The sequence below is a fragment of the Pygocentrus nattereri genome, chromosome 1, assembly GCF_015220715.1.
Source record: "Pygocentrus nattereri isolate fPygNat1 chromosome 1, fPygNat1.pri, whole genome shotgun sequence".
Classification (NCBI taxonomy): Eukaryota; Metazoa; Chordata; class Actinopteri; order Characiformes; family Serrasalmidae; genus Pygocentrus; species Pygocentrus nattereri.
The window spans coordinates 48,704,795-48,731,391 of NC_051211.1; the positions used below are offsets into that span (position 1 = coordinate 48,704,795).

A 26,597-nucleotide genomic window follows, 5' to 3' on the forward strand; every position below is an offset into this window, starting at 1 on the left:
GCACGACTAACCCAACCCAAGCTGAGAAAATGAAGCTGATTTCAGATCAGATGACCAAGTTAGCGCCACCCTTGAGGAAATTCACGAAAGCTGACTCCAGATCAGCGGCGAATACGACGTTAACACCCGGAGCAACGCTTGCTCGACGCCCCCACTGAACCAATCGAGTGTGGCCACGATTTGGCCATGTGAAATCGGACATGTAAGGCAACGATTGGTCGCAGCGTGCCGCGGATCGTTCTGTGATTGGTCGAGTGTTGTGCGTGGTGAGCTGTGATTGGTCGACTCCAGCTGCCCTCCTCCTCCAAGCCCAAGCGTTCATAAAGCCGCCTTCTCCTTTTCTGCCTTCGCAATTCAGGAGCTCGCCCGGTGTCAGCGGTGTTTGTAACGCTGGTCAGAGGAGCTCGTACCTACGGTGTGTTCTCCAATAAATTATTTAGCCTCCAGGATGAAGCGGTTATGGATAATAGGGCTCGTCTGTGCCCTTCTTGTATTCAGTAAGTATGTTTTTTTTAATGTAGCACGTTAATAGCATTTTCCCCTGCGTGGTTGAACTTGACTTCCTATTCGCCTGTTTCTTGTTCGACTTTGCTCGTTCCACCTTAAATGTTGCAGCAGTTAGTTAGGTTACATTCTGGTGAAGGTAAGCGAACCACTGCACCATTTAAGGTGGGACGGGGAAATTTGAAATTGAAGCTGCTTTCAGGTTCGGTTTTTTTCTTTCCTCACACGCCTTGAACTTGACAAAGCTTAGTGCTTCTTCAGTGTTGGCTTCAGGTATAACCGTTCTAACCTACGCTGTTTAGTGCTTTTATAACTACAAAAGCCACATTTGCTTGGCTTTTTAGTATTTCCCTTATCTCTGCTCACCTCTGAAGCTTTTAAAAATGGGCTTTAGCCGTGCAGCTTTGAGGAAATGAGGTGCAGAATGGACCGACCTGCATGTGCTTCTGGAAGTTTCCTCAGAGAGGCTGGCAGGCTAGCTAGAGGTAACGTTAGCGTCCAAAGCCTTGGTATTTTTTTAAGGAAAATGTAGGAAATCTGTGAAATGCCTTAAACTGTAGCTGCTGTCGTGTAGGTAACCTGGCGTTATGTTGGCTGACGTTAGCACTTAAAAGCTGCTTTGTTAGCTAGCTATTTAGCCAGCTAGCTAGCTTAGCTAACTTTTTATATAGAAACGTAAGGAGACAGTTAGCTAGCTTGGCTAGTTAGTTAGGTTGCCTAGGTTACACACCTAAAAACAAGGTTCTTTAGTGGTTCTGTTTACAACCATTTCATGCCTAAATGGTTCTCTGTATGGTTGGTTCTTCAGATTGATGCAGAGTGTGTTGTATGTGGTTCTGTAGCTGTTATGTAACCTTTTTTTGAAAAGGGTTCTGTACAGCACCAAAAAGGTTCTGCTGTTGTTATGAAGTCAAGTGTAAGTACCCCTTTGGTGCTATATAGGGTTCTGTACAGAACCAAATGCAGCACATTCTCCAGCAATCTGAGGAGCTAGTTCACCATGCAGGTAACCGTTTAAGCATGGAGTGGTTCTATGGAGAACTCATGGATCTATACAGAACCATTGATTTTACTGAACAACTCTTGAAATTTTTAAAAACTGTGAACGTTAGCTAAATCGGTCTCCTCCAGAGATGTGAGAATTTCTCAGTTTGTGTTGGGTATCTAAATGGGTGCTTCCAGACCACATTTATGGCTTTGCTTTAAAGATACTGACTCATGTTGAGGCTCTGAAATGTCAACTTTTGAGGGCTTGCAAAATCATTGTCCTACTCACAGGTTTGATTTTAGTACACAGCCGTGTTCACCACATAATCAAGCAAGATTGGCCTTTCCTCTGGAGCCTTAAGTGTTCCCCAATGACCAGCACATGCTTGGCACAGTGCCTTTGACCTCCACAGTGGTTCATGGTAATGAAACAGTGATTAATTTGTTGGCTCCTTGTTTGTTCACAGCATCTGTTAAGGCGGACGAAGATGTTGACGTTGATGGCACAGTGGAGGATGACCTGGGCAAGAGCAGAGAAGGATCCCGGACAGATGATGAAGTTGTTCAGAGGTTTGTTCCTTGTATTTGTAATTTGACTAGTGATAACATGTCAGTTGAAATAAAAGTAGTGTTCCTTTTAGCCCTTAAGTACTCTAAACTTATGTAAAAAAATAAAACTTTTGTTCTACAAGGAAGGGCTTTGAGATGACCATTGGCATCTGCATTTATATTTAAAATACATTAAAATGGTTATATTTTACCCTTATGATTGCTTAAGCTCAGAATAATCACTCAAGGAATATACAGTTCTCCTGTTTGCATCTGTATGTTGCACAAGTTTCCTGATGACGCTTTAACTTCATATTTAATAATTCATCTCATGATTCAATTGTGATTTCTTTAGGGAGGAAGAGGCTATTCAGCTAGATGGACTGAATGCAGCACAAATTAAGGAAATTCGGGAAAAATCAGAAAAACATGCCTTCCAGGCGGAAGTGAACAGAATGATGAAGCTGATCATCAACTCTCTGTATAAGAACAAGGAGGTGAGCTAAAGCTACATCAGCAGCTCCTGGCTGTCTTTCTTGTATTTTAGCACTGAAAAAGGTATTAAGGAGGTTTGAGTCTCATTACTTGCTTTCTTTTCTCCTATGTGTCCCTCATCTTCCTAAAGATCTTCTTGAGGGAACTGATCTCTAACGCTTCTGATGCCCTGGACAAGATCCGGTTGCTGTCCCTGACCAATGAAGATGCACTTGCTGGAAATGAAGAGTTGACTGTTAAGATCAAGGTTTGTCACCCCTGTTTAAAAGTAGTGTACCCATAATGAAATTCTGATGACTGCTGTAATCTGCCATTGAGTTGTCAGGACTGAAACCTGAAAATGAGAGAGTAGAATCTGGCATTACATTTGCATTGCAAAGGGGCTCATATTTGTGGCTAAGGCCTTTGTACTGTATTTTAATGTATGTAAATATATAAACTGTGTGTTCTCTTGAAAATAGAATGCCTTGAGGTAAATGGTGACTTTCTAAGTCAAGGGTACCTTTTGGTTGAATTAAGAAATTTGTAATGTTAGCAATTCTTACATGAAATGAAGCATGCATAATTTGTTTGCCGCACATCAGGTTGCTACTGACATGAAATCCTTTTCTAGTTACTCGGGAAGATGCACAAGATTGAACCAGTGCTTTACTCTCTCTTTCAGGCGGACAAGGAGAAGAATATGCTTCACATCACCGATACTGGCATTGGCATGACCAAAGAGGAGCTGGTAAAGAACCTGGGAACCATTGCCAAGTCTGGCACTAGCGAGTTCCTCAACAAGATGACTGAAATGCAGGCGGAGGGCCAGTCCACCTCTGAGCTGATTGGCCAGTTTGGTGTGGGCTTCTACTCTGCTTTCCTGGTTGCTGACAGGGTCATCGTCACATCTAAGCATAACAATGACACACAGCACATCTGGGAATCTGACTCGAATGAGTTTTCAGTTATCGAGGACCCTCGTGGTGACACTCTGGGCAGAGGAACCACGATCACGTAAGTGTTGGGATATGTTTTGGAAATGACAAGGATTAGTAAACTGAATACAGTTCACTAGAGTTGAAACTAAAGCTTGTCCTTTTGACTTTTTCTTCAATTAGCCTGGTCTTGAAAGAAGAAGCATCTGACTATCTTGAGCTGGAGACCATCAAGAACCTTGTGAGGAAGTACTCTCAGTTCATCAACTTCCCCATCTACGTGTGGAGCAGCAAGGTCAGACATCCCAAGGCAAATAAGTTTATCTGAGAAATTAATAAAATCCTAGTGTTCAGTAAACTCACAGCTCCTATTCTTTCAGACTGAGACAGTTGAGGAGCCCATAGATGAGGAAGAGGCTGAGGCAGAGAAGGATACCACTGAGGATGAGGCTGAGGTGGAGGAAGAGGATGAAGAGAAGGACAAGCCAAAGACCAAGAAGGTAAAAACGGCTGCTTCACGGCTTTATGTTGGCATCTGAATGTTAGTGGTCCAGGTGTTTGTTTTGAAATATTTATAGACTTAAATGTGCTTTTATTGTCTTTAGGTGGAGAAGACTGTGTGGGACTGGGAGCTGATGAATGACATCAAGCCCATCTGGCAGAGGCCTGCTAAAGAAGTGGAAGAAGATGAGTACAGAGCATTCTATAAGACCTTTTCAAGGGTGAGACTTAGTTGACAACATTTACCATGCACCCAAGAATTAAACAGATTCTAGCATGTCTTTGAAATGTTCTGATCTATGAAAATGCATCTTGTCATACAGGACACTGAGGAACCTATGAGTCATATCCACTTCACTGCTGAGGGTGAGGTCACCTTCAAGTCCATCCTCTTTGTCCCTGCCTCAGCTCCAAGGGGTCTTTTTGATGAGTACGGGTCCAAGAAAAATGATTTCATTAAGGTACATGACATTTTGACTGAAAAATGGCAACTTGCCCATGGGAGGAAAATAAAGTTAAGAACAGAACTGCTACCATTCATCTCACAAACTTGATCTTTCTACCTTACAGTTGTTTGTACGTAGAGTCTTCATCACCGATGACTTCCATGACATGATGCCTAAATATCTGAACTTCGTTAAGGGTGTGGTAAGTGTTGTAGCCTGGCTGTGTACATGTAATCATGTAATTAAAAAAAAATGCAAAAACCTGATTTAGGCCCTTTAGGTTGAGCTTGATGTCTGATCTGTCCTCTCAGGTGGACTCTGATGATCTCCCACTGAATGTGTCCAGAGAAACACTGCAGCAGCACAAATTGCTGAAGGTGAGACCTTCCAGCTGATTCTAGGATGTTCATTGTTGTGAATGTACAATACTCACATTAATGGAATCTCTTGACTTATGGTAGAACCTTTCCATTTTCTCTTGACTCAGGTCATCCGTAAGAAGTTGGTACGCAAGACCCTGGACATGATCAAGAAGATTGCAGAGGAGCAGTACAACGACAAGTTCTGGAAGGAGTTTGGAACCAACATCAAGTTGGGTGTGATTGAGGACCACTCCAACAGGACCCGACTGGCCAAGCTGCTGCGATTCCAGACCTCCCACAGCGACTCTGTACTGGCCAGCCTGGAGCAGTATGTCGAGAGGATGAAGGAGAAGCAGGACAAGATCTACTTTATGGCTGGAACCAGCAGAAAGGAGGTGATTTGACTAATGGTGTAATATGATGAGCAATAGAGGATAGTTTAGAAGTTTCTTCCTTTGGTTAGAGAGCATACAGTTGCTGTCCAATTTTAAAAAAAAAAAAAAAAAAAAAAAACATATATACAGCACACTAGCTGTCCTTCATGTGTGAAAAGTCCATGATAGAAAAAAATGTTGGGTTTTTTTTTTATATAAACTAAGACTCCTTACATTAACTTGCAGTGAGCCTCCTCATGTAAAGCGACAATATTACTATCCCTCATTAACTCTCTTTAGGCTGCAATAGGAATCTGGCTTCCATAATTTCCTTATACTTATCTTTGGACAAATCTATAACTTGTTTGTTTCTGCTTGGTCTAGGCCGAGTCCTCGCCATTTGTGGAGACTCTCCTGAAAAAGGGTTATGAGGTTATCTACCTGACCGAGCCCGTGGATGAGTACTGCATTCAGGCTCTGCCTGAGTTTGATGGCAAGCGCTTCCAGAATGTGGCCAAGGAGGGTGTGAAGTTTGACGAAAGTGACAAAGCCAAGGAGAAGAGAGAAGCCCTGGAGAAGGAGTATGAACCCCTCACCACTTGGATGAAGGATAATGCCCTGAAAGACCAGGTACTTCCTCCTGACTGTTGACTTGTACATGAACATGAACATGACTTGAGAGAATTGCTTTACATGTGTAACTATTTTACAGTAGGTTCAGAGGTTAATGTGAACACAGGTACAGGGTGAAACTAATGATAATGATATTATTATATAAGTGTCTTCCCTCCCTCTACTTGTGTAGATTGAGAAGGCAGTGCTGTCCCAGAGGCTAACAAAATCCCCCTGTGCATTGGTGGCCAGTCAGTATGGCTGGTCTGGAAACATGGAGAGGATCATGAAGGCTCAAGCCTATCAGACAGGAAAAGACATTTCCACAAAGTAAGTATTCTGAAGGGCTCTTTCATATTTTTGCAAGTCAGGAGGGCATTTCAAATGTAGTTGATGAGAATGGCAAGCTGACAGTTTCAATAGAACACAGAGGGTTCACACTTTGAATTGCTTGTACATTAAGTGGTATTTCTGTTTGTTTTTCTAGTTATTATGCAAGTCAAAAGAAAACTTTAGAAATCAACCCCAGACATCCCCTCATTAAAGAGATGCTGAAGAGAGTCAAGGTGAGTACAACTGCTTCCTGAGATGTACAGTTGAATGACTGAGCTCAGGCTTTAAAGTTGTGTTCTGATTTTTGCCTGTTGATTTACAGGATAATGCAGAAGACCAGACGGCCTCTGATCTGGCAGTGGTCTTGTTTGAGACCGCCACTCTGCGTTCTGGCTACCAGTTGGCTGACACCAAGGCCTATGGAGATAGGATAGAGCGCATGCTAAGACTAAGCATGAATATAGACATCAGTGAACAGGTGTGGACCACAGACGTGCACATAGAAGTAAAACAGTTGTATTGGAATTTTGGTATACTTGACCCCTTGTCCTCTTCTTAAAATGGTCTTCTTCTTTCCCACTTAGGTTGAGGAGGAGCCAGAGGAGGAACCAGAAGAGCCAGCAGAAGATGAGGCTGAAGATGAGGAAGAAACTCAAGCAGATGAGGAGGCAGAAGACACGGTGAGTTTAGTTGTTTTGGAGTGTGATTAAAAACAGGCAGAACCTTGACGTCAACAATTAAGCTCTCTAATAGCTGACTGTGACATATGTTGCAGTCTCATGACTGGCCTTAGCTGAGGTCAGAATTAAAACGATAATGTAATTTTGGGCCACTGACCTTGTGTTTATTTTTATTTTTCAGGGAGCTACAGAGAAGGATGAATTGTAAAGAATCAGCAGGCAGGGGAAGGGTTATGGATTTGGACCAGGAGGCAGAGTGATGGCTGGATCCAACATGGCCCATCATTTCTCTCTGCTGGGGTGGGCTTTAGAAGGGGTGTGACTGGGATTAGGGCTGGGTGTTCTTTTTTTTTTTTTTTTTTTTTTTTTTATATAAGGAGCTGCTTTTGTGTTTTGAATTTTTTTGAACATTCCTCATGACTGTAAATTTGTTAATATTTAACTGACCCGGTTATGGAGTGCTGTTCCTGTCACGTGAACCATTAAATGTTTCCAGAAATGGACTATCGTCTCTTGTCTTTCAGTTTAGTTCTGTTGGTGTTTCGGAGAGAATCCTTGACCCCACCTCACACCCACCCCGTGTTTTAGCTCCTCCATCTCAAAGAAATGAAAAGATGGAGGAATCAACACCAAAATATTTACCCTCAATGAGATGTTTCACACACTCATTGCTTTCATCACCTGTTGCCAGTCTTAATGTGTCTGTCAAACACATTGACAGACTTTGATCGACTTTGTTTGAAATTCAAACCCATCAACAAAAACATTTCAGCCACTTGGGGTAACATCCCATTTACTTGTAATCATCTAATGACCACACAGGGTGGAGGGCAAACTGTATCCCAGGCCTACGTCACCTGTGTTTCTTTTTTGCTCTGAAAGATGAGAAATGGAGGTGTCAACAAAATTATGCAATCTTGAATTGACTTTAAAGCTCAGTTTAATTATCTAGGGCAACCAAAGCATTGAAGATCAATTCCCTTAAAAGTATTTTAGATGAGTGACAAGTAGCAAAGAAACCTCTGGTAATGACCACTTACATTACTGCAACAAGAGGTGATGTGGCTAAAATCTGAATGGCAGAAATGTAGCCTTAAATTTTTCCACTAGCTGTAAATGTGCTGTGTCCTCTGACATGACTGTTAATAGCATAGAACTTGCCAAAAATATGCCCAGTATCTCTACTGCCTTTCCACCAAACTTATCAAGCTTATGAAAATGATCAATTACATTACACCTGTTGTTGTAATGCCATTGTTTTGTTATAAACATTTAATTTCTACTTAAGCCCCATGCATTTTGGAATAGGAGAAAAACAGTGGGTTGTATTGCTGCTCTGAGAGGCAGATCTTCAGCAGAACTACACTCTACAGATCAGCAATGCTACAACGTCATGTCAGTGGCAGATGTTTCCTCTTCATGAGCAACAGGGTGTCCAATCCTGCTTGATAAGATGTACAGCCCTGCAAAGTTCAGTTCATTAACTCTGCAGTGTTAGATAAAGGCCTCTTTTTCGTGTTCCAGCATTGAAGTCACATGTTCTAAATTAGGGCTGAATTAAGAGTTCCAAATAAAGTTGGAACAGATTTATATAATAATGTCCTGACAACTGCCACTAGGAACAATTCAGCATGTTTTAGAAAAGAGATTCATAACAGTGTTCCACCAGAAAGACTGGCTAAACCCAATATGGGAAAATTGTCCTGAGGCACGGGACATAATCGAAAAGGGAGTCACTATTGGCCTTTTTCCGTTCAGCTTTTCCACCTGAGAACAGCAGTGGACCACGCATCGGCCTTAATAATAAGAGGCTCCTGAACCCCTTTCAAATTTCAGGCCGCACCAGTGAGAACTTTCCAGAGGGGTCAGGGATAAACCATTTCTCCCAAAGGTCAAGGTGTACACATGGGTAGTCCCAGGGCTTGAAATGGCCATTCCAGTGAAGGAGGTTCGCCTCTTGGAGGAACAATTCAGCATAGCGGGTGTCAGGACTCCAGCCTGAGGAGAAGAAGAAAGGAATTAGGTGTAATATGAAATATCTTTTTATGTGATGTACTTTTGTTCATTTTTATAGAGAATAGTATCTCATGCAGTGTCAGATACCACATAGGCCAGACCTTCAGAGATTACTTACACGGTTTAAGGCAAGTGTTTAATGATGTGGGCATGCTGTTTGCATTAATTCATGGCTGCCCCTTACTTGTTTTCTACTTTAGCCTTCATACCTCCAGGGCAAAACTAATAAAGCAATTTCAGACACCAAATATGTCTTAGCTAACTGATTACAAGTGGTGTAAGGCTGGACAGGCCATGGTACCGAAAATAAGCAAGCAGAGTTGCAAAAAAGCTGAAACATGAAGTTTGAGTTTTACGTTATGTTTACATCACGTCTTCTTCTGTGAGTTTATTGGCTGGTTGCCAAGCAGAAATCTAATTACTGTCTGACTTATGTAGATCTGGAGGTTCCCATTGTCTGATTACTCAAGTGCATGTAAACACGTTAATCAGATTACTGATAAAATCAGATTTTCCGCAGTTATCGGGTTATTAAGTTATTAAATTAAAATTAAACACATTCGTTGACATATCAGTATTTCGCTGCTTTCGGAAGAAAACCTCGTATCTCCAAAATGGGAACTTTACAGGAGAAGGAAAAAACCTACTTTACTTTTAATGTAAGTCAATGGAACCAGACATTTTTACAAGTCATTTTGGCTCATTTCCTTTGGTCCAATCATCATGAAATTTACACACAATGTAAAGAGCAACAGGTGTTTTTAAATTATGTCAAAAACTGAAAAAAGACAAAAATGGAGATACAAGGTTTCCTACAGCAACAGCCATTTATTTTATTAAAATTATTCGTATTGTCTCTAATATTAGTGTTTATCTGAGCGAATAAAGACTTACAGATAAACAGCTGTTTAAATCTAATTTTCTCAGCTTTCTAAAACACTGTACAGTGCTGTATACTTTCCCGCAAATGCAGGTGGTAAAGGCCCAGCAGGGCCGCAGGGGCGTCATTACCCAGGTGTCTGACGTGCCACTTTGGGTCGATTGTTGTGTATTTGTCGTGAAACACAATCAGCATAGGAGGAGTGGCCACACCGCCCGCCATCGCACTGCTGTACAGGTTTTCCCTAAAAACATGAAAACCAGCAAGAAATAAACAGAACAGAACATTTACTGGCTCATACACTTTTAAAAAGAGATGTTTTTTCTTCGGTTCTTTAGTCAAGAACATGGTTCTATATAAAACCATGAGCACTCAAAGAACCCTTTGCATGATTCCAGGGAACGCACTCTTCAGACTGATGGAGAACCTACTGTAGATGGTTCTGTAACCTTTTTGAAAAGTGTTCTGAGAAAAAAAATGGTTCTTCTTTTGTAACAACTTGACATAGTAACAATAGAAGAACTGTTTTTGGTGCTGTATAGAACCCTTCTCAAAAATGTTCTATATATCATCTACAGTAGATTCTCTATCAATGTGAAGGTGGTTCTAAGTAGAACATTTTTGAAAAGGGTTCTATATAGCACCAAAACGGATTCTTCTGTGGTAACAAGCCTGACATTATAACAACAAAAGAACCCCTTTTGGTGCTATATAGAACCCTTTTCGAAAAGGTTCTATATAGAACCATCTACAGTAGATTCTCCATCAGTCTGAAGATGGTTCTATACAGAACCTTTTTGAAAAGGGTTCTCTATATCACCAAAAAGGATTCTTCTGTGGTAACAAGTCTGACATTGTAACTACAGAAGAACCTTTTATGGAGCTATATAGAACGCTTTTCAAAAAGGTTCTATATAGAAGCATATAGTACATTCTCCATCAATCTAAAAAACGCTTTCATGATGCAAAGAACCCTTTAAGTGCTTTGAGTGTTCATGGTTCTATATAGAACCATTTTCTTTACTAAAGAACTCCTGAAGAACCTTTTTAAATATTTAGCCCTCACAACACTCATGAAAACTAACGTTCTTCAGAACTAACTTGAAGTTCTTGCTCATCCATTTCTCAAGCTGCTTGGTGATCTTTTGCTTCTTCCACTCCTCAACGTCAGCCACAAACACACCCGGGTTAAAGGAACAGTCACTGGGGTTGATGCCCAGCTCCCTGACCTCTGGCTTCCGGTAGTCCAGGAAACCCATGTAAGTTGTCTGAGGAAAAACACACAGAGATTTTTACACTTTACAAGTTTGATTAGCCAAGACGTTTAAAGCTTAAAACAAACAGACTTGCTTCCTGTACAATACTAACTGTCGGGGGATGAGCGGAGAGCTTGCAGAGAGGAGAATTACCACTTAGTATTGTCTTCTTGGTTTCTCCAACACTAGAGGGCGCTCCCGAGCAAGTCCATAATGAATGGGTTAAGATGAAGCGTTTGAGCAAAATCATAGTTTATAAATGCTTCATCATTTTAAATGTAAAGACATGCATTTTCTGAACAAAGAACAGCATAAAACATTTTTAACACCACTTTTATACTTTTAAGAGTTTTTAAACTCAAACTATAGGAGTTTAAAACGGCGCCACGTGTAAGTTCATAACGTCAGACAATGAGCTGCTCTGCTCGCCAACCAATCAGCACTGGGTAGTACTTATGTTAGCATCCCGCTGGCCAAAACCCATTTTCTGTAGAAAAAAGTAAATATATTGGTAAGTTTTCTTTGGTTTTTTAGTGAAATACATCCATCTACTTTCTAAAATAAAAGGAAAGTTCTGGGCCAGTGATCAGACACTATTATAACTTTCCATTTTTAACCGTTTAGCTCCATTTTCTTGCGTTTATTGAGGACTCGTTTGCAGCCCTCTGGCGTTTTGCAGTTATGTTTATGATCTAACAGGGAAACAGGAGGTGTCCAGGGTCCTCAAAAAACGGCTATAAGCAGTGAATTTCTAGCAAGAAGAATTCCAAATTGTATTCCTGTTTGGGCAAATGTTAGAGGGCGCTTCAGAGCCAGTCCAAAATGAATGGGTTTCTATGGAGCTCTTTCTAATTTCTAAATGTTCAATCATTTTTATAATAATGTTGAAATATTTCATGTTGATCTGTGTTGAGAAAACGAGTGCATGTCCTGTATAAAAATGTATAAACTAAATTTACAATTTACAAATGACAATTTTGCATATGGGGTGGCACAGTGGCGCGATGGGTAGCGCTGTCACCTCAAAAGCAAGGAGGGCCTGGGTTCGATTCCCTGACCGGGGTCCTCTCTAATTGGAGAATTAATGAATGAATGAATTTTGCATGTGAGCTCCATAGAAACCCATTCATTTTGGACTTGCTCTGGGGCGCCATCTAGTGTCTGCCCAAGCAGGAAGACCATTTGGAATTCTTGCTAGAAATTCACTGCTTACACCCCAGCAATTAATGTTGTACAGTAAGCAAGTCTGTTTTTAAGTGGTCACTGTATTTCGCACACTGATTAGGACATTAGTATTAGTGCGACAGAGTCCTCATTAGTTGGTGAGCCAATCAGCTCACTGGCTGAGGAAAGCAGTTCACGTTCGCTAATGTCATGAATGCACATAGGCACTATTTCTGAGTGCCTGTAATTCAAGTTAGAGGATTTTATTATAAGTGCTTTATGTGCATTCATGACATCAGTGAGCCACAGTGAGCCCACTTTACTGAGGGCTCTCAGTATTGACAACTCATAAGGACTCAGCGGCACTAATGCTAGCGTCCTAACCAGTGTGAGAAATACTCCCTGGTCACTTCAGCACTGGCTGGATGCTAACTCGCTTGTGTAAAATTTTTCACTAAATACATAGTGATGTTACCCCGATAATGAACATCCAGAGCAAATACACACACACACACATTTTCTAAGCCGCTTCTCCCTCAGGGTCACGGTGTATATATATATATATATATATATATATATATATATATATTTATATAAAGCACTGTACGTTACTTTGAAGTTGGCTCATTTTATTAAAAACACATGAACATGACTATAAAAGGGCAGGTCAGGGACTAGGACTAGGTTAAATATGAATAACGTCATGCATATATTTAGTCAGGGGGCAATGTAAATACCAGTTGGATCCTTTTCTCAATGCAAATTTTTTTATCATGTAACGCACCCAGGCAATGTGATTATGTAACTAATTACTTTACCTCTTTAGAAACAAACAACATGTTTTGAAATAGTTAGAAGAGACAGACGTGGGCCATTCAGCTTGCATCCCTGCAGATTTGTGGCTGCTGTTTACCTTGTTGTCCAGCAGGTGTCAATAATGTGCAACTGTTAAAAATCTTTGAGTAATGAACCCTAAGTGCCTCAGAAAGCCAAACACACCCACCCAGGCCTCACCTGCATGCCTACGCTGCGCACCATCTCATGAGTGGAGGGCAGGTCGCAGTCTGATGCAAATGCAGCTGCATGGCCCGACTCCAGCTTGATACTGAACAGCTCCTTGATATCTCCTGTGGATTCCAGTGATAGTCAAACATCAGCGCACACTGCCAATCAATGACTTTTTGGGTGAGTATGTTGACAGGACAAATCATACCTTGCACGATGACATCATCATCCAAGTAAACAATTCTCTTATGATTGCTGATGGCGAGCAGCGGCAAGTAGAATCTTACAAAGTTCAGCTGCAAGTCAAAACAAACAAAAAAAAGATTTAGATTCTGTAAAAACAGATGGTCAATAATAACATCAGGAATATTGGCTATTCTTCAGTTTGCAGTGGAGTTTTGCTTACAGGGTGTAGCAGGTCAGGTCTGGGCGATTCTGGTTTCACTTTGCCTTTCAGGACCATAGGATTGAACTCCAGAATCTTATACCTGATCTCTTTCAGCTTGGTTTTCTTGATGTATTGCCTGCTTACAACAGTAAAGGCAATGAGTCAAGGAAACCTGTGCTTCTCAAATCACAATGTTTCAGAAAGAAATCCCAACCCATCTTTTCAGATTTGCTTAATATCGTCAGGAAATCATGTCATGTTGCTCTACAGACAGTGTGCAGTTTTCTACACTCGTATCTTCATTCGCTTCTGAGATATAAAGACTTTAAAAAGTGGGCAAGGTTTAAAAGTTTAGAGGTCATTTAGTTTGGCTTGCTGAGCATCTGAGGGGAGGATTATATTTCAGATGAAGTACTTGTTTCATTTTTGAAAAGGCCTGTTATCTTTTACATTATGTGTAAATTTCATGATGAATGGACAGACAGAAATGACCCAGAATTACATGGTAAAAACTCTGGTTGCATTGACTTACATTGAAAATCCAGGTTTTTTTCATTCTCCTGTAAAGGCTTTGTTCCAACAACAGCATTATGTTTATACATGTGTTGAAATTATAGACTGGGATATTTAACAAAGTCAATGTTTTCATTTACACTTTTACTGTTTAGTCAAATGTTGCAGTTTCAATAGAAACTAGAGATACACATTTCTGTTTGTTTGTTTTACAAATGCCCACCTATTCAGCTTACAGCAGTTCAGCCCTGTCCACTTATGCTGAAGTTATAAGGGTGTTTCTGCCTCCACTGCTTTTCGAATGAGGCTCAAAATAAAGCAACCAATCAGAACAGAGCTCATTTTCATATATTAGTCTTAAAGCCACAGTAACTAAAAATCCTGTTTCATTTCTAAGGGATAAAAAGTGTAAAATGGTCATGAAAAAATGAATTACTACTACTAAAACCATAATAATGTCATAACTGGATGAAGGAAATAAAATATAATATAAAATACAAGAAAAATGTAGGATACAGGCCCTTTATATGGTTATATTGACACTTGCCTTCTCATTGAACACCTTTGGCAGCTATGTGTCTTATAGAAATAAAGGTTTATGATTTATGAGCATTTGAAGATGAAACAAAATCATATCACACCCACATTTCAAATGCAAGCTGCTCATGTCTGACAGGCCTAAAGTGTAATAAAAAACAAAATTTATACTATTTGTACTATTGAAAAGAGCTCATTTCAGGTATAAAACATATCAAATATGAAGTTAATATCTTCAGTCAAACTATTAATGAGTCAAATGTGTCACCACAGTTTTTAGGCCCCAAATGAACAACTCATGCACTTTTTAAAGCCTCTATATCTCAGAAAGCCATACATCACATGCACCTGTAGGTCATAGTTACATTATTTCTTGAAACTATTTACATGGATTGTCTTAAAAGGCTGTAACTCTTTTTACACTGTCTGATCTCACTGAGCCAGAGACATTCATTAGTCCAATCTATTAAGCTGATGTGTCAGGACAGTAAACATCATCTACCACAGTGTTTGTCCAGATAAGAGCACAGAAAGAGGTCTGACCCACGCATAATCATGCATGAGCGTGCTGTCGTGATGTAATGACCGACTATATTCAAGGCTAGCAGTGGATGTACTGCACCTTATCAGTTTGATGGCATCTCTCAGTGTCACTATGTAGAAGAACACGTTGGCCTGAGTGTTGCTATAGACACTATTGATTGTTGCCATCGCGGCTCCCACGCGCTCCTCAGACGCACAGATGACCACAGGGATGTCCGTCTCCACCTCTGACTCAGCCCCGCCCTCCACAGCTCGTCCTGGGGCTTGGTGATCAAGATCTGCAGTATGATGCAAGACAGAGCATAAACAACAACACAGCCCTCCATTCATTTCATATATGTCAATGCTCCTTTAACCATGTCTTTAAACTGATCTCTGTGTGCTTCTGCACTGCTGGTATATTTAAAGCGATAGTTTGGTGAAAAATCTCATTTACATAATTTTCCCCTTTTGGTTGAGTTTGCTTCTTTAATTCTGCACCGGAGCTACAAGGCTGATGTAGCTAACAAGCACTGGATGTTTACAGCCCACCAATTAGCCCTGTGAAATATACATGCCCATAACCATCACTCATTTGCCTCAAACTGTGTCACATTATAAAAGGGGAATGCCACCAAATATTCAAAATTTTGGTATAATTGTATCTTAACTAGTTTCAAGCGAAACATACTGAGAATTATTTACAATGGTGGTGATAGGAACCAGGTGTCCAAAATGTTTAATGCTTCTAAAAGCATTTGCTACGTTCATTTCATTCCAACATTACATTTACTTACTTTAAATGGTTAGGAATATCGTTGTTGTCCAAAGAAAAACAACCTCATGTCTCCAAAAGGGTACGTTTACAGGAGAAGGCCAAACCCTTCTTTACTTTCAGTGTAAGTCAATGTAAAAAACATGGAAACATATTGTTTTTATTTCTTGGGGGTTTTTTTTGGACAGTGACAATATGCTGCTTGTTGTATAGACAAGACATTGTTTTAAGGCCTAAAACTTATTTTTTATCTGATCCTAACAGAGAAGTGCATGCAAAGCATCATAAAGCAAAACAGTTCCCAAAGAAGCCATTCTTTTGTAGTCTAGGGTTAATAGTAATAAAATGGGTCCTATCAGCACCACTGTAAAGAAAGTCAATACGCTTTTCTACAGTGAACCATTTCAAACGAAACTCTGCTAAAGACTTTGTTTACATTGCTAAAAATTTCAATGACTAACTTAATAAGACATTTAGAAAAATAGGTGTAATGCCACAGTAAATGCAGGTAGACCTGCTTTTGTAACTTCCACCATTGTTACTGATACAAAACTTGGCAGTGTATATCACTAAAACAGCAGCAGACAATGCATATTTACAGTTTGACATACAGTACCAGAAACCAAGTCAGTCTGAAAGCTTTATAGGTACCTGAGTGGTTTGCTGGTGGACGTGCTTTGAACGTCTTGCTGTACAGGAGAGCCACAGCCATCAGGATGAGTATCATCAACAACACTTGGTTAACTGAAGCACAGAGAGGAGAAAACAAAGAATTACAGTGTTAAGCTTTAATAAAGGGTTCAAAGCAGCCTTGCTAAGCTTAAAAAAAAACTCAGCTGAGGAGCTCACAGGCTATGTTCTAGCACAAGGCCACTAGAGGTCATGGTAGCACTATTCTGAGCTAACTGGCCAGTGTAAACACAGTTGGCAGACTGAGGGAACCCCTGCAGTTCTTTGCAGGGATTTAAAATATATAGGGCAGACAGAATCGTGGGGATTACTGAAGGAAAGGATTTTGAAAATGAAGGATTTTCTCTTATATATACAGTATGTAGACCTCTGTCTGGCAGTCAACTGCTCAGTTCTTCTTGACCAGTGGTAATCAGTCCTTTTTAATATTAATATTTGACACAATTAGTCTTTTTACTGCAGAAATAGTTTGAGGTTAGTATCTCTATAAATAACATAAAGAGATTAGATTCCGAGATGATTCATTCCTAACGTCAAATAAGAATGAGTACTATGATATGAGGACAGTGCCTTCTGTCCTGCATTCTCTTTAGGGAGATTTGTGGATACTGGCAAATTTGGGTCGAGGGCGTGATAAGAGCGATCTGGCAGTCAAAACCAACTGTTACAAGTAAAATAAACATCTGCTTCTTTTATCAAACTTCTTCAGAGAGCACGACTAATGCGACCAATTCAGACTGTTTCTCTGCCTTTACTGAGCATATCCAAAAGGCCTGGGCTTTAAGAGAGTTATCAGCCTCTCACTCTGGAATCTTCACCCCTTACTGACCCCAGTTTCTTAACGTGCAAATCAGTCCTTCTAATTCTGACTAACATTTAGCAATTACGTTTAGATAACTAATTTAAGCAGAAATCGGTGGAATTCCACTGCACATAAATGTAAATAGACTTGCCTTTATAGTTTCAGGTACCTCAAACAACTGATCCAGAAACTTTGCTGTTGGTTTTAAAGTCAGCATCAAATCAAAACTGACCCTTTATCACCTTGTTAGCTCACATCTCAGGCATATTAAACGGAATTCTTCATATCATAACATTTAAAAGACAAAAGTCTGTAAAAATTACACATCAAAATTTTAGAACTTTTAAAACTCCTGAAACATTTTCTGAGTTTTGCTTACATCACTGGGCACCAGCGGGTGGGGAAAAACATGCATTCATTCGTTTATATATTTTCTAAGATGCTTCTCCCTCAGGTTCGCGGGGGGTGCTGGAGCCTATCCCAGCAGTCATCGGGCGGAAGGCAGGATACACCCTGGACAGGTCACCAGTCCATCGTAGACAGACAGACAGACAGACACAGACAATCACTCACACACTCACACCCTGGGACAATGTAGCATGTCCAATTGGTCTGACTGCATGTCTTTGGACTGTGGGAGGAAACCCACGCAGACACTGGGAGAACATGCAAACTCCACACAGAGAGAACCCTGGTCAACCAGCCAGGGAATCCAACCCACCTCACAGCAAGTCGGGCCTGGGATGGATTCCCTTGCTGGGTGACCAGGGTCCTCTCTGTGTGGAGTTGTTCTCCCCGTGTCTGCGTGGGTTCTGCGGTTTCCTCCCACAGTCCAAAGACGTGCAGTCAGGCCAGCTGGACATGGTAAAATGCCCTTAGGTGTGAGTGTGTGAGTGAATGTGTCTGTCTGTCTGTCATCCCTGCGATGGACTGGCGACCTGTCCAGGGTGTATCCTGCCTTCCGCCCGATGATCGCTGGGATAGGCTCCAGCACCTCCCGCGACACGGGAGGGAAACGGCTAGAAGAAGAAACTTTGCGGAGACAGTTGATCTGAAAAGTTTGGGAGCCCTGGTAAAAACATACTTCTGCACATTTTGATGCACAGATACGGTCTATCTGCTGTTAGAAAAAATAAAACATAAAATGTGACCTGTGCAGTTCTATTTTTTCTAATACACTACTCACAAAAAGTCTGGGATATTTGGCTTTTGGGTGAAATTTCAGCATGAACTTAAAATGCACTCTAACCTTTACAGGTGAACTTAATTTGACCTTCTCTGAACAGATGGACAGGTGCATTCTAAAGTTTAATGATTCAGTACTTCTTAAACAGCTTGCTGTTCTCAAAGAAGGAGCTTAATGGCAAGGTGGTGGTGGTGGTGTTGCAGTGTGGGCAGGAGTGTCTAGTCAATACAGAACTGCTCTACACTTTGTGAATGGTACAGTGACCCAGTGGCCCATACTACTTGAATTATTAACATCATTAATCCAGTCATTGTGCCTCTGCACGAACAACACAGGCCTCATTTCATCTTCATGGACGACAATGCTCCAGCTTATCGAGGTCGCATCATTAGGGAACGGCTGCTGGAGACTGGGTACCTCAAATGGAGCAGCCTGCACTTTCTCCAGACCTGAATCCCATAGAAAACCTAAAGGATCAGCTGACACGCCGTGTAGAGGCTCGTAACTCTGTACCCCAGAACCTCAATGACCTGAGGGCCACCCTTGAAGTAGAGTGGGATCCCACACCTCAGCAGACAATGAGGCGACTTGTGAACAGCATGAGATGTCGTTGTCAAGCTGTAATTGATGCTCAAGGGCACATGACAAGTTATTGAAACATTGAGATTTTTTGTTGGGGTAAACCCACCACTGTTGTTGGCTTTTGTTTCAATAAATTGTTTGAGATGAGGAATTTACCATCACATGCTTCTACTTAAATGCCCTACTTTCATGATATAATATCACTGTAGCGTGAACTTTTTACGTTTTCCATATATTTCACCCGAAAGCGAAACTTTTTTTGAGTAGTCTATGTGAAACTCAGCATGTAAATGCAAATTGTGCACTAAAATTAGCCAAAAAAAAGCCATATTTAAATGGATTCCAGGAGAGGATATGTTACGTCGTTTTCACTTAGACAATTAACAAAGCATGGAAACTTATCAAGCTGCTCAAACTGGCATATGACTGTATATTAAGTAAAAGAAATGTGGTTAAAAATACCTGATTAGCGGAAAGAGCTCCATATTTGGTCATGAGTAATCCAGGAATAAAATATTTGTTTTTTTTTCTCTGGATTTGAAAAACAGCAAGGGAGAAAAATTAATAGTAATACCTTTAGTATTCTAGCCCTAAATAATATTTATTGAATTTTTCATCCTAATCACACAAAGTTGTTCCTCTGGTTTTTCCTCTGGAAGCAAGAAAGTTTTTTTAAATATTTTCCTTTTTGTGATATTTTTCCTTTATCTGTGCAAAAGTTAAAGCACCATCATCCTCTACGTCAGGGGTGTCAAACTCAGTCACTAACAGGCCCATATTAAAAACTCAACAAATATGAGGTCTAGCTTTTATTTTTTTTTACTCAACATTTTTGCAATGACCACAACTGGCCATTGTTTGTTCAAAATATGCCTACAACAGCAAAAAACTGGCACTGAATACTTGAATGATTCATAAACGATTTTAAATAGAAACAAATTGTTTTATATAAAATAACAGACTACATTAGCTGCAGATAATGGTTAAACTTCTCTAAATGTCCCTAATGTACAGTAGGCCCATTCGCTTGAACTAGACACCTGGCATCTTTTTTCTTTTGTTTTGTTTTTGTGGTGCTGTCCCAGAGATCATTGTTAGGGAGGGGGTGGGAGCACACCCTCTGTGGCAGTGCATGCTGGGAACTGTAGTGCAGTTCATGGTGAAGTGGGCTAGCATTAATGGAACATTAAAACTATTTTTCAGGCTGAATGGGTCTCTGTGCCGAGGGCCTGACCTGGCCCACGGGCCTTGTGTTTGACACATGGGCTATACGTGCTCAGCTCATGGTTAAGCTTTGCGGTAAATGGTCAATGTTCTTAAGGTGGGCATTTTCCCCTCTCCCCCAAAACCTAAAATGTGTGAATGTAAGCATGGCTACCCTGAAATGCATCTAACCCCCTTCCTCCTGTTTACCACTTCAGCAGCCAAGTATCACTGCAGCAGCCAAGACTGGTACAATCACAGACACACACACATTCCAGATAAGCCAGACAGCTCACTACTGCAGTGGGAGACTGTCGACACTCTGAGCAAAGCCACCTTAAAGCATGGCAACCGTCTTTAGGAGAGCCTTAAAACTGCAGATCTGTCTCTCTCTCTCTCTCGTCTCAAATTTCACTCATCTAGCAATCCCTCGTCAGCCTCATAAACCCTTCTGGCCCAGGCTGGAGTAGGTGATTCACAGACTGAACATGAAACTGAGAGGGATAGATGAAGTCACCACCAATGCTATCTAACCCTCTGCTTTAAAACTTTTATCCTGTAAAGAACACTGACGCAGTTGTGGATGCCAATATTTGATATTATTCGTGCACATATCTGTACATAACATTTGGGATTACAGAGAAATCTAATGTTTATTTCTGTTGGGTTACAAATGCAGGAAAATAAATACATTTTAGTGCAGTAACCCAAACGTCACCTAAACATTTAGCTCTGCCAGAGCAGGACAAATACATCATCACCTATCGGATAAACCATCCATCAAATCTAAATATCTGTCTGATACCAGTATTTTTAAAGCCGTTTTCTGCTGATACTAATATGATATCATCATGCATCCCAACTTGGAATGAAAAATGAGTACATTAATATGCAGTTAAGTCTGCAAAAGTTTGACCACTCCCAGCGAAATGACATATTGTTGATTAATAAGTGAGAATAAAATAATAAATAAATATATGCCGCTGCTGTTGGAAGTATCTTGTATCTCTATTTTTAATGTTTTCCAGTTTTTGACATAATTTGAAAATACCTGTTGGCCTTTACATTGTATTCATTTCATGGTTATTTTCATAAAACATTTCATAAAATAAATTTCATGGTTAATGGACTAAGAGAACTGACCCAAAATTACTTGGAAAAAAGTCTGGTTCCATTGACTTACATTAAAAGTAAAGTAGGTTTTTTCCATCTCCTGTAAAGTTAACATTTTGGAGATACGAGGTTTTATTCTGACAACAGAAATATATACTCACTGGCCACTTTATTAGCTAGTAAAAGGCTGGAGCCCCTTTTGCCTTCAGAACTGCCTTAATTCTTCGTGGCACACTTTCAACAAGGTGTTGGAAACGTTCCTCAGAGATTTTGGTTGGTTATTTGAGTTCCTGTTGTCTTTCTATCATCTGGAACCAGTCTGCCCATTCTCCTCTGACCTCTCACATCAATGAGGCATTTTCGTCCACACAACTGCCGCTCACTGGATATTTCCTCTTTTTCGGACCGTTCTCTGTAAACCCTAGAGATGGTCATGTATGAAAATCCCAGATCAGCAGTTTCTGAAATACTCAGACCAGCCCGTCTGGCACCAACAACCACGCCACGTTCAGAGTCCCTTAAATCCCCTTTCTTCCCCGTTCTGATGCTCGGTCTGCACTTCAGCAAGTTGTCTTGACCACCTCTACATGCCTAAATGCACTGAGTTGCAGCCATGGGATTGGCTGATTAGCCATTTGTGTTAACGAGCAACTGAACAGGTGTATATTCTTTAAACTAAATACACTTAAATATGGCATTTACTGCAGAGTTGAATGCACAACTTCTATTTATTAACTGAGTTTAACAAACTGGGAAAAAAATTAAAATATAAAATATAAAATGAGCCGTCATTTTTGGACAGGCCACTTTTTCCCAACAAATAAACTGTATTTGTGTATTAAAACGTGCTCGAGCGTTTTCTCCATAGATGATGTAGCTCATTTCGCTTAGAAAATCAACAAGATGTAATTTGACCAGGATGCCCAAACCTTTGCTTCTAAACGTACCATCATGGCAGTGAAGACCTCCACGTTAGTACAGGGCACACAAACGCAGATGCAGATGAATGAGTGCAGCTTTAGCAGAATAAGAAGAGTCTGTTACTTACTTTTCCTCAACAGCGCCATTATTCATTCTTACACATCTGAAACGACAGAGCAAAGATGTCAGTCTTCTAACTCAACTGTGTCCTTACACTCAGCTCTGCCTGCCAGAGGGAAAATATTTCATCACAATTGGATGTTTCACGCTGATAACTGGCGCTTGATTTTAATGTCATGTGACTAAGCCATTACCAATCATCAGCTGGACTCTGCTGCGGGCGTATGGAGTCCATTGTCCACCTTCAGCAGCCTTTGAGTCCCCTGTGTTCCTGCACACATGTGGAACTGCTTTGGACGGGCCTTACAGCCCTTCCTTCCTGGTGGCATTCTTCACTGCGCCTCTATCTCTGGCTCACAAATATGCATTTCAGCTCAAATCTCTCCCTCTCCTCTTTCCCCTCTCTGGAGGAGTTTATCATGTCCACCGTGGCGTCTCAGTGCTGAATAAACATATGACTCTTTTCTGGCTCTTTTAAGGTCAAACAAAAGCTGTGCGAAGGCGGACTCATTTGGCACGGCCTGCTGAGGGAAAAGGCTGAAAGTTGTGATTCAGTTTTTTTCAGCATGGGGGATGAACTGAAAACGAGCTGGTAATGCAGAGGCAGAAAAGTGTGGATCAAATCAAGATTAGACACAACGAAACAGAAGTGTCTTCAGTTGTTAATGTCTCTACATTCATGGCGGTTTGACTTTTCTGCCCTAAACCACAGATCTGAAAAAAATGCCTTACGTTTTAAAAGCATATTATGCTTAACACATAAAAGGGTTTTATTTCAGTACATTTTCAAAATTTGGGCATGATTCTAGCATTGAGTCATTCTAGGTGGTTTGGTGTGAAATGAATCTCTCTTGTGGACTCATTTTAGAGTTTCTTTGCAGTGGCGGTGACGTCTACCACACAAACTCAGCCAATTTATTTACTATCTAGAACCATCAGTGAGGCGACACATGTTTTATATGTAATGCTTAGGATTACTTTGTCTTCCAATGATCTGCATGTACCTTTAACTGAATAAAAATATATGTTTTAGGCCAAAACCTTCTCATAAAGCAATGTGAGGGATCAGATGGGTCATTCCCCACCATTTCATGTAGTTACCTTCATGTGAGGGAGCTTCTAGAGGCTTCAGACGTCTGGTTCCTATCACCACCACTGTAAATGGTTCAGCCTCTGTAAGTTTCTCTAGAACAGAGCATTTCACATCAAACCACTCTGAAGGACTTTTACATCTTAAACAATTAATGTTGCAGAAATATAAAACATTTGATGGAGTTCCATGTTTAACCTGGTGCAACACGATGCAAAGCTGAGGAGTTTTTGTTTATTTATTTTGAACAACTGTGTTTTCCCAAAAGAGTGATAAAAATCCACCAACAGGGCCTGAATTCCCTGTTTTTTTCCTTTGCAGAACTGTGGGCTGTTGAGTCTACCATGGTCAAAGTTCCCATGAGAATTAAGAGAAAGCAGTTGTCCAGAACCAGGCCAAAGTTTCCCTCAGCGAAGACTGAGAACCCTCTTTAAGGCATGTATGTACACATAGCCTGCGGAACACATTCTCAGTGAACTGCTTTGTCCAGTCTCTGTCCTTTGACTTTCTAGACGCAGCAATACCTCCTCACCCCGTCTCCGTCTCAGACACTGCTGTTCATGCTTCTACATTCATTTATGGATGAGAAGCAGGATTTTGATTTGTGAAGCTACACATTCAAAAAAGATGGTTCTTCCAGGGTCCTTTAGTAAAGGCAATAGGTCTATTTAGAACGATCAGCTCCATAGAGAACGATTTCATGCTTAAATGGTTCTCTGCCTAGCGAAATGGTTCTTTAGATTGATGGAGAGTGTGCTGTATGTGGTTCCATATAGAACCTTGTTGAAAATGGTTCTATACAGCACCAAAACGTTCTGCTCTTGTTACTAACAAGTTTGTTGCATATGGTTCCATATAGAACATTCTTGAAAATGGTTCTGTATAGCACCAAAAAGCATTCTGCTATTGTTACTAACAAGTGTGTTGTATGTGGTTCCATATAGAACCTTGTTGAAAATGGTTCTGTATAGCACCAAAACGTTCTGCTCTTTTTATTAACAAGTGTGTTGTATGTGGTTCCATACAAAACCTTCTTGAAAATGGTCCTATATAGCATCAAATAGGGTTCTGCTATTGTTACTAACAAGTGTGTCGTATGTGGTTCCATATAGAACCTTGTTGAAAATGGTTCTGTGTAGCACCAAAAAGCATTCTGCTATTGTTACTAACAAGTGTGTCGTTTATGGTTCCATATAGAACCCTGTGGAAAATGGTTCTATACAGCACCAGAAAGTGTTCTGCTATTGTTACTAACAAGTGTGTCGTATGTGGTTACTGACAATTGCAGAACCCTTTTGGTGCTATATTGAACCATTTTCAAGAAGCTTCTATATGGAACCCTATACAACCCACTCTATCAGTATCTAGAACCATTCTGCCACACGAAAGACTATTTAAGCATGAAATTGTTCTCTATAGAACTCATGGTTCTAACAATAGCAGAAGCCTTTTTGGTGCTACATAGAACCACCAACAACACATTCTCCATCAATTAACCAAAAAAAGCAAAAAAGCTTGAAATGGTTCTATTAGAGCGCGTGGTTCTGAATAGAACCATGGCCTTTACTAAAGGAAAGTGGACGCTCCTGGGTGGAAACTTGCACTCACTCAAAGCTTCTCAGCGCAACCAGACATCGCGAAGGCTTCAGAAACCCCCCTGCTGGAGTTCGGCGAGTCCTTCTAAGAATCGGAACCACATCGCGGCTAACAAGCTCCCGCTGGAGTCTGAGCTGAGCGGCGCGGAGAAAAGCTCTTACCCCCGGCTCATTTCAGCCCCTCCGCCCGGCCTGGATCCGCTCCGCAGGCATGTAGTCGAGCAGCTACACCGCTTTGTTAGCGACTCTCTCGGTAAAGCTGACCGAGTCCAGCTGCAGGCGGGCTTTCCTCTCTCCAGCCAGATGTGCTCTGTATGGAAGCCCATTTCCGCCGCTGGAGAAAAGTAGATTTAGTAGCCATTTAGTAACTCGTAATAATGAGAAAGTTTATTACTTAGTAAGCCATTATTATGAGATACTACGTCAGTGGTGACTTACCTTCAAATAATTATGACTTCTTATAATTATGACCATAATTATCTCGTTATTACGACTTAGCATCTCATAATGACTTACTACATCAATTAAGACTTGACATCTCGGAATTATGATTTATCATCTCAGGACTTCTTATAATTATGACTTAGCATCTCGATTATCACTTACTTTCTGACTTATGTTCTCAAAGTTATAACTTAGTATCTCATAACTGTGCATCAGGTTCTTGTATTTACGAGAATTCTTCCCCCTCAATACCCAGAGATATAAGCGGCTCAGACAAGTTATTATTATTAGTTATTAAGTCATAATTATGGAAAACATTCTCATTTTGACTGACTCAGTGGCTGTAGTTTTCTCCAGTGGCAGTTCTGTCTGTCCTGCTCAGCCGAAGGCAAATGTAACCAGACTTTCTCTATTTTAAACTTTTTTACAAAACTTTCACTGCCACACGTTCATTTTGGCTAAATGTATGTTCCACTGAATCCTCTCCCGCATAACATAACCAGCTCTGCAAATGAAAAACTACCTTAAAATGCAAATATTTAGTTTTGCCCCCCAGATCACCAGATCAGGGTTTCAGACTAACACTTTTGAAATGTAAAGTTATTCATGTCCAAAAGCTAAATACCAAACACAAGAAACATTAGAAGCCCCCCCCCCCCCACAAGTCCAATTTATGTGGTTATACCACACACACACACACACATATATATATATATATATATATATATATATATATAGTGCTCAAAGAAATAAAGGGAACACTCAAATAACACATCCTAGATCTGAATGAATGAAATATTCTCATTGAATACTTTGTTCTGTACAAAGTTGAATGTGCTGACAACAAAATCACACAAAAATCATCAATGGAAATCAAATTTATTAACCAATGTAGGCCTGGATTTGGAGTCACACACAAAATTAAAGTGGAAAAACACACGACAGGCTGATCCAACTTTGATGTAATGTCCTTAAAACAAGTCAAAATGAGGCACAGTACTGTGTGTGGCCTCCACGTGCCTGAATGACCTCCCT

General features: G+C 40.6%; 2 protein-coding genes across 6 annotated transcripts; one reads left to right on the forward strand and one right to left on the reverse strand.

The window, feature by feature from the left end:
• Nucleotides 1-332: 332 nt before the first annotated feature.
• Nucleotides 333-7,263, forward strand: hsp90b1 (heat shock protein 90, beta (grp94), member 1). Its single transcript, XM_017698970.2, has 18 exons — nt 333-497; nt 1,959-2,061; nt 2,396-2,537; nt 2,666-2,782; nt 3,200-3,531; nt 3,636-3,747; nt 3,833-3,952; nt 4,058-4,174; nt 4,277-4,414; nt 4,524-4,601; nt 4,711-4,776; nt 4,887-5,156; nt 5,520-5,765; nt 5,941-6,077; nt 6,235-6,313; nt 6,403-6,558; nt 6,665-6,760; nt 6,942-7,263. The coding sequence occupies exons 1-18, from the start codon at nt 449-451 to the stop codon at nt 6,966-6,968; spliced, it is 2,385 nt and encodes a 794-aa protein (XP_017554459.1). The 5' UTR covers nt 333-448; the 3' UTR covers nt 6,969-7,263.
• Nucleotides 7,264-7,682: 419 nt separating this feature from the next.
• glt8d2 (glycosyltransferase 8 domain containing 2) lies at nt 7,683-25,408 on the reverse strand. Of its 5 annotated transcripts, none has more exons than XM_017698829.2 (10): nt 25,281-25,408; nt 22,441-22,476; nt 16,468-16,560; nt 15,142-15,340; nt 13,488-13,605; nt 13,290-13,377; nt 13,091-13,203; nt 10,758-10,924; nt 9,788-9,900; nt 8,586-8,758 (listed from the first exon to the last, which is right to left on the reverse strand). In XM_017698829.2, the coding sequence occupies exons 2-10, from the start codon at nt 22,457-22,459 to the stop codon at nt 8,586-8,588; spliced, it is 1,083 nt and encodes a 360-aa protein (XP_017554318.1). In that variant the 5' UTR covers nt 22,460-22,476; nt 25,281-25,408. The 5 variants fall into 5 exon arrangements, with proteins under 5 accessions (XP_037393344.1, XP_017554319.1, XP_017554318.1 ...); XM_037537433.1 differs by having other exon boundaries at nt 25,132-25,402; XM_037537441.1 differs by lacking the exon at nt 25,281-25,408 and adding an exon at nt 23,535-23,578.
• Nucleotides 25,409-26,597: the final 1,189 nt, after the last annotated feature.

What these genes read in the sequence shown, in the direction of transcription:
- hsp90b1 (XM_017698970.2), top strand. Translation starts at nt 449, where the DNA reads ATGAAGCGGTTATGGATAATAGGGCTCGTCTGTGCCCTTCTTGTATTC. An exon ending in AGTTGACTGTTAAGATCAAG is followed by an intron (nt 2,783 to 3,199) that starts GTTTGTCACCCC and finishes TCTCTCTTTCAG; the next exon opens with GCGGACAAGGAGAAGAATAT. An exon ending in AGATGCTGAAGAGAGTCAAG is followed by an intron (nt 6,314 to 6,402) that starts GTGAGTACAACT and finishes GTTGATTTACAG; the next exon opens with GATAATGCAGAAGACCAGAC.
- glt8d2 (XM_037537447.1), bottom strand. An exon ending in TGATGATGTCATCGTGCAAG is followed by an intron (nt 13,204 to 13,289) that starts GTATGATTTGTC and finishes TGGAATCCACAG; the next exon opens with GAGATATCAAGGAGCTGTTC. An exon ending in GTGGCACGTCAGACACCTGG is followed by an intron (nt 8,759 to 9,787) that starts GTAATGACGCCC and finishes TCTTCTCCTCAG; the next exon opens with GCTGGAGTCCTGACACCCGC.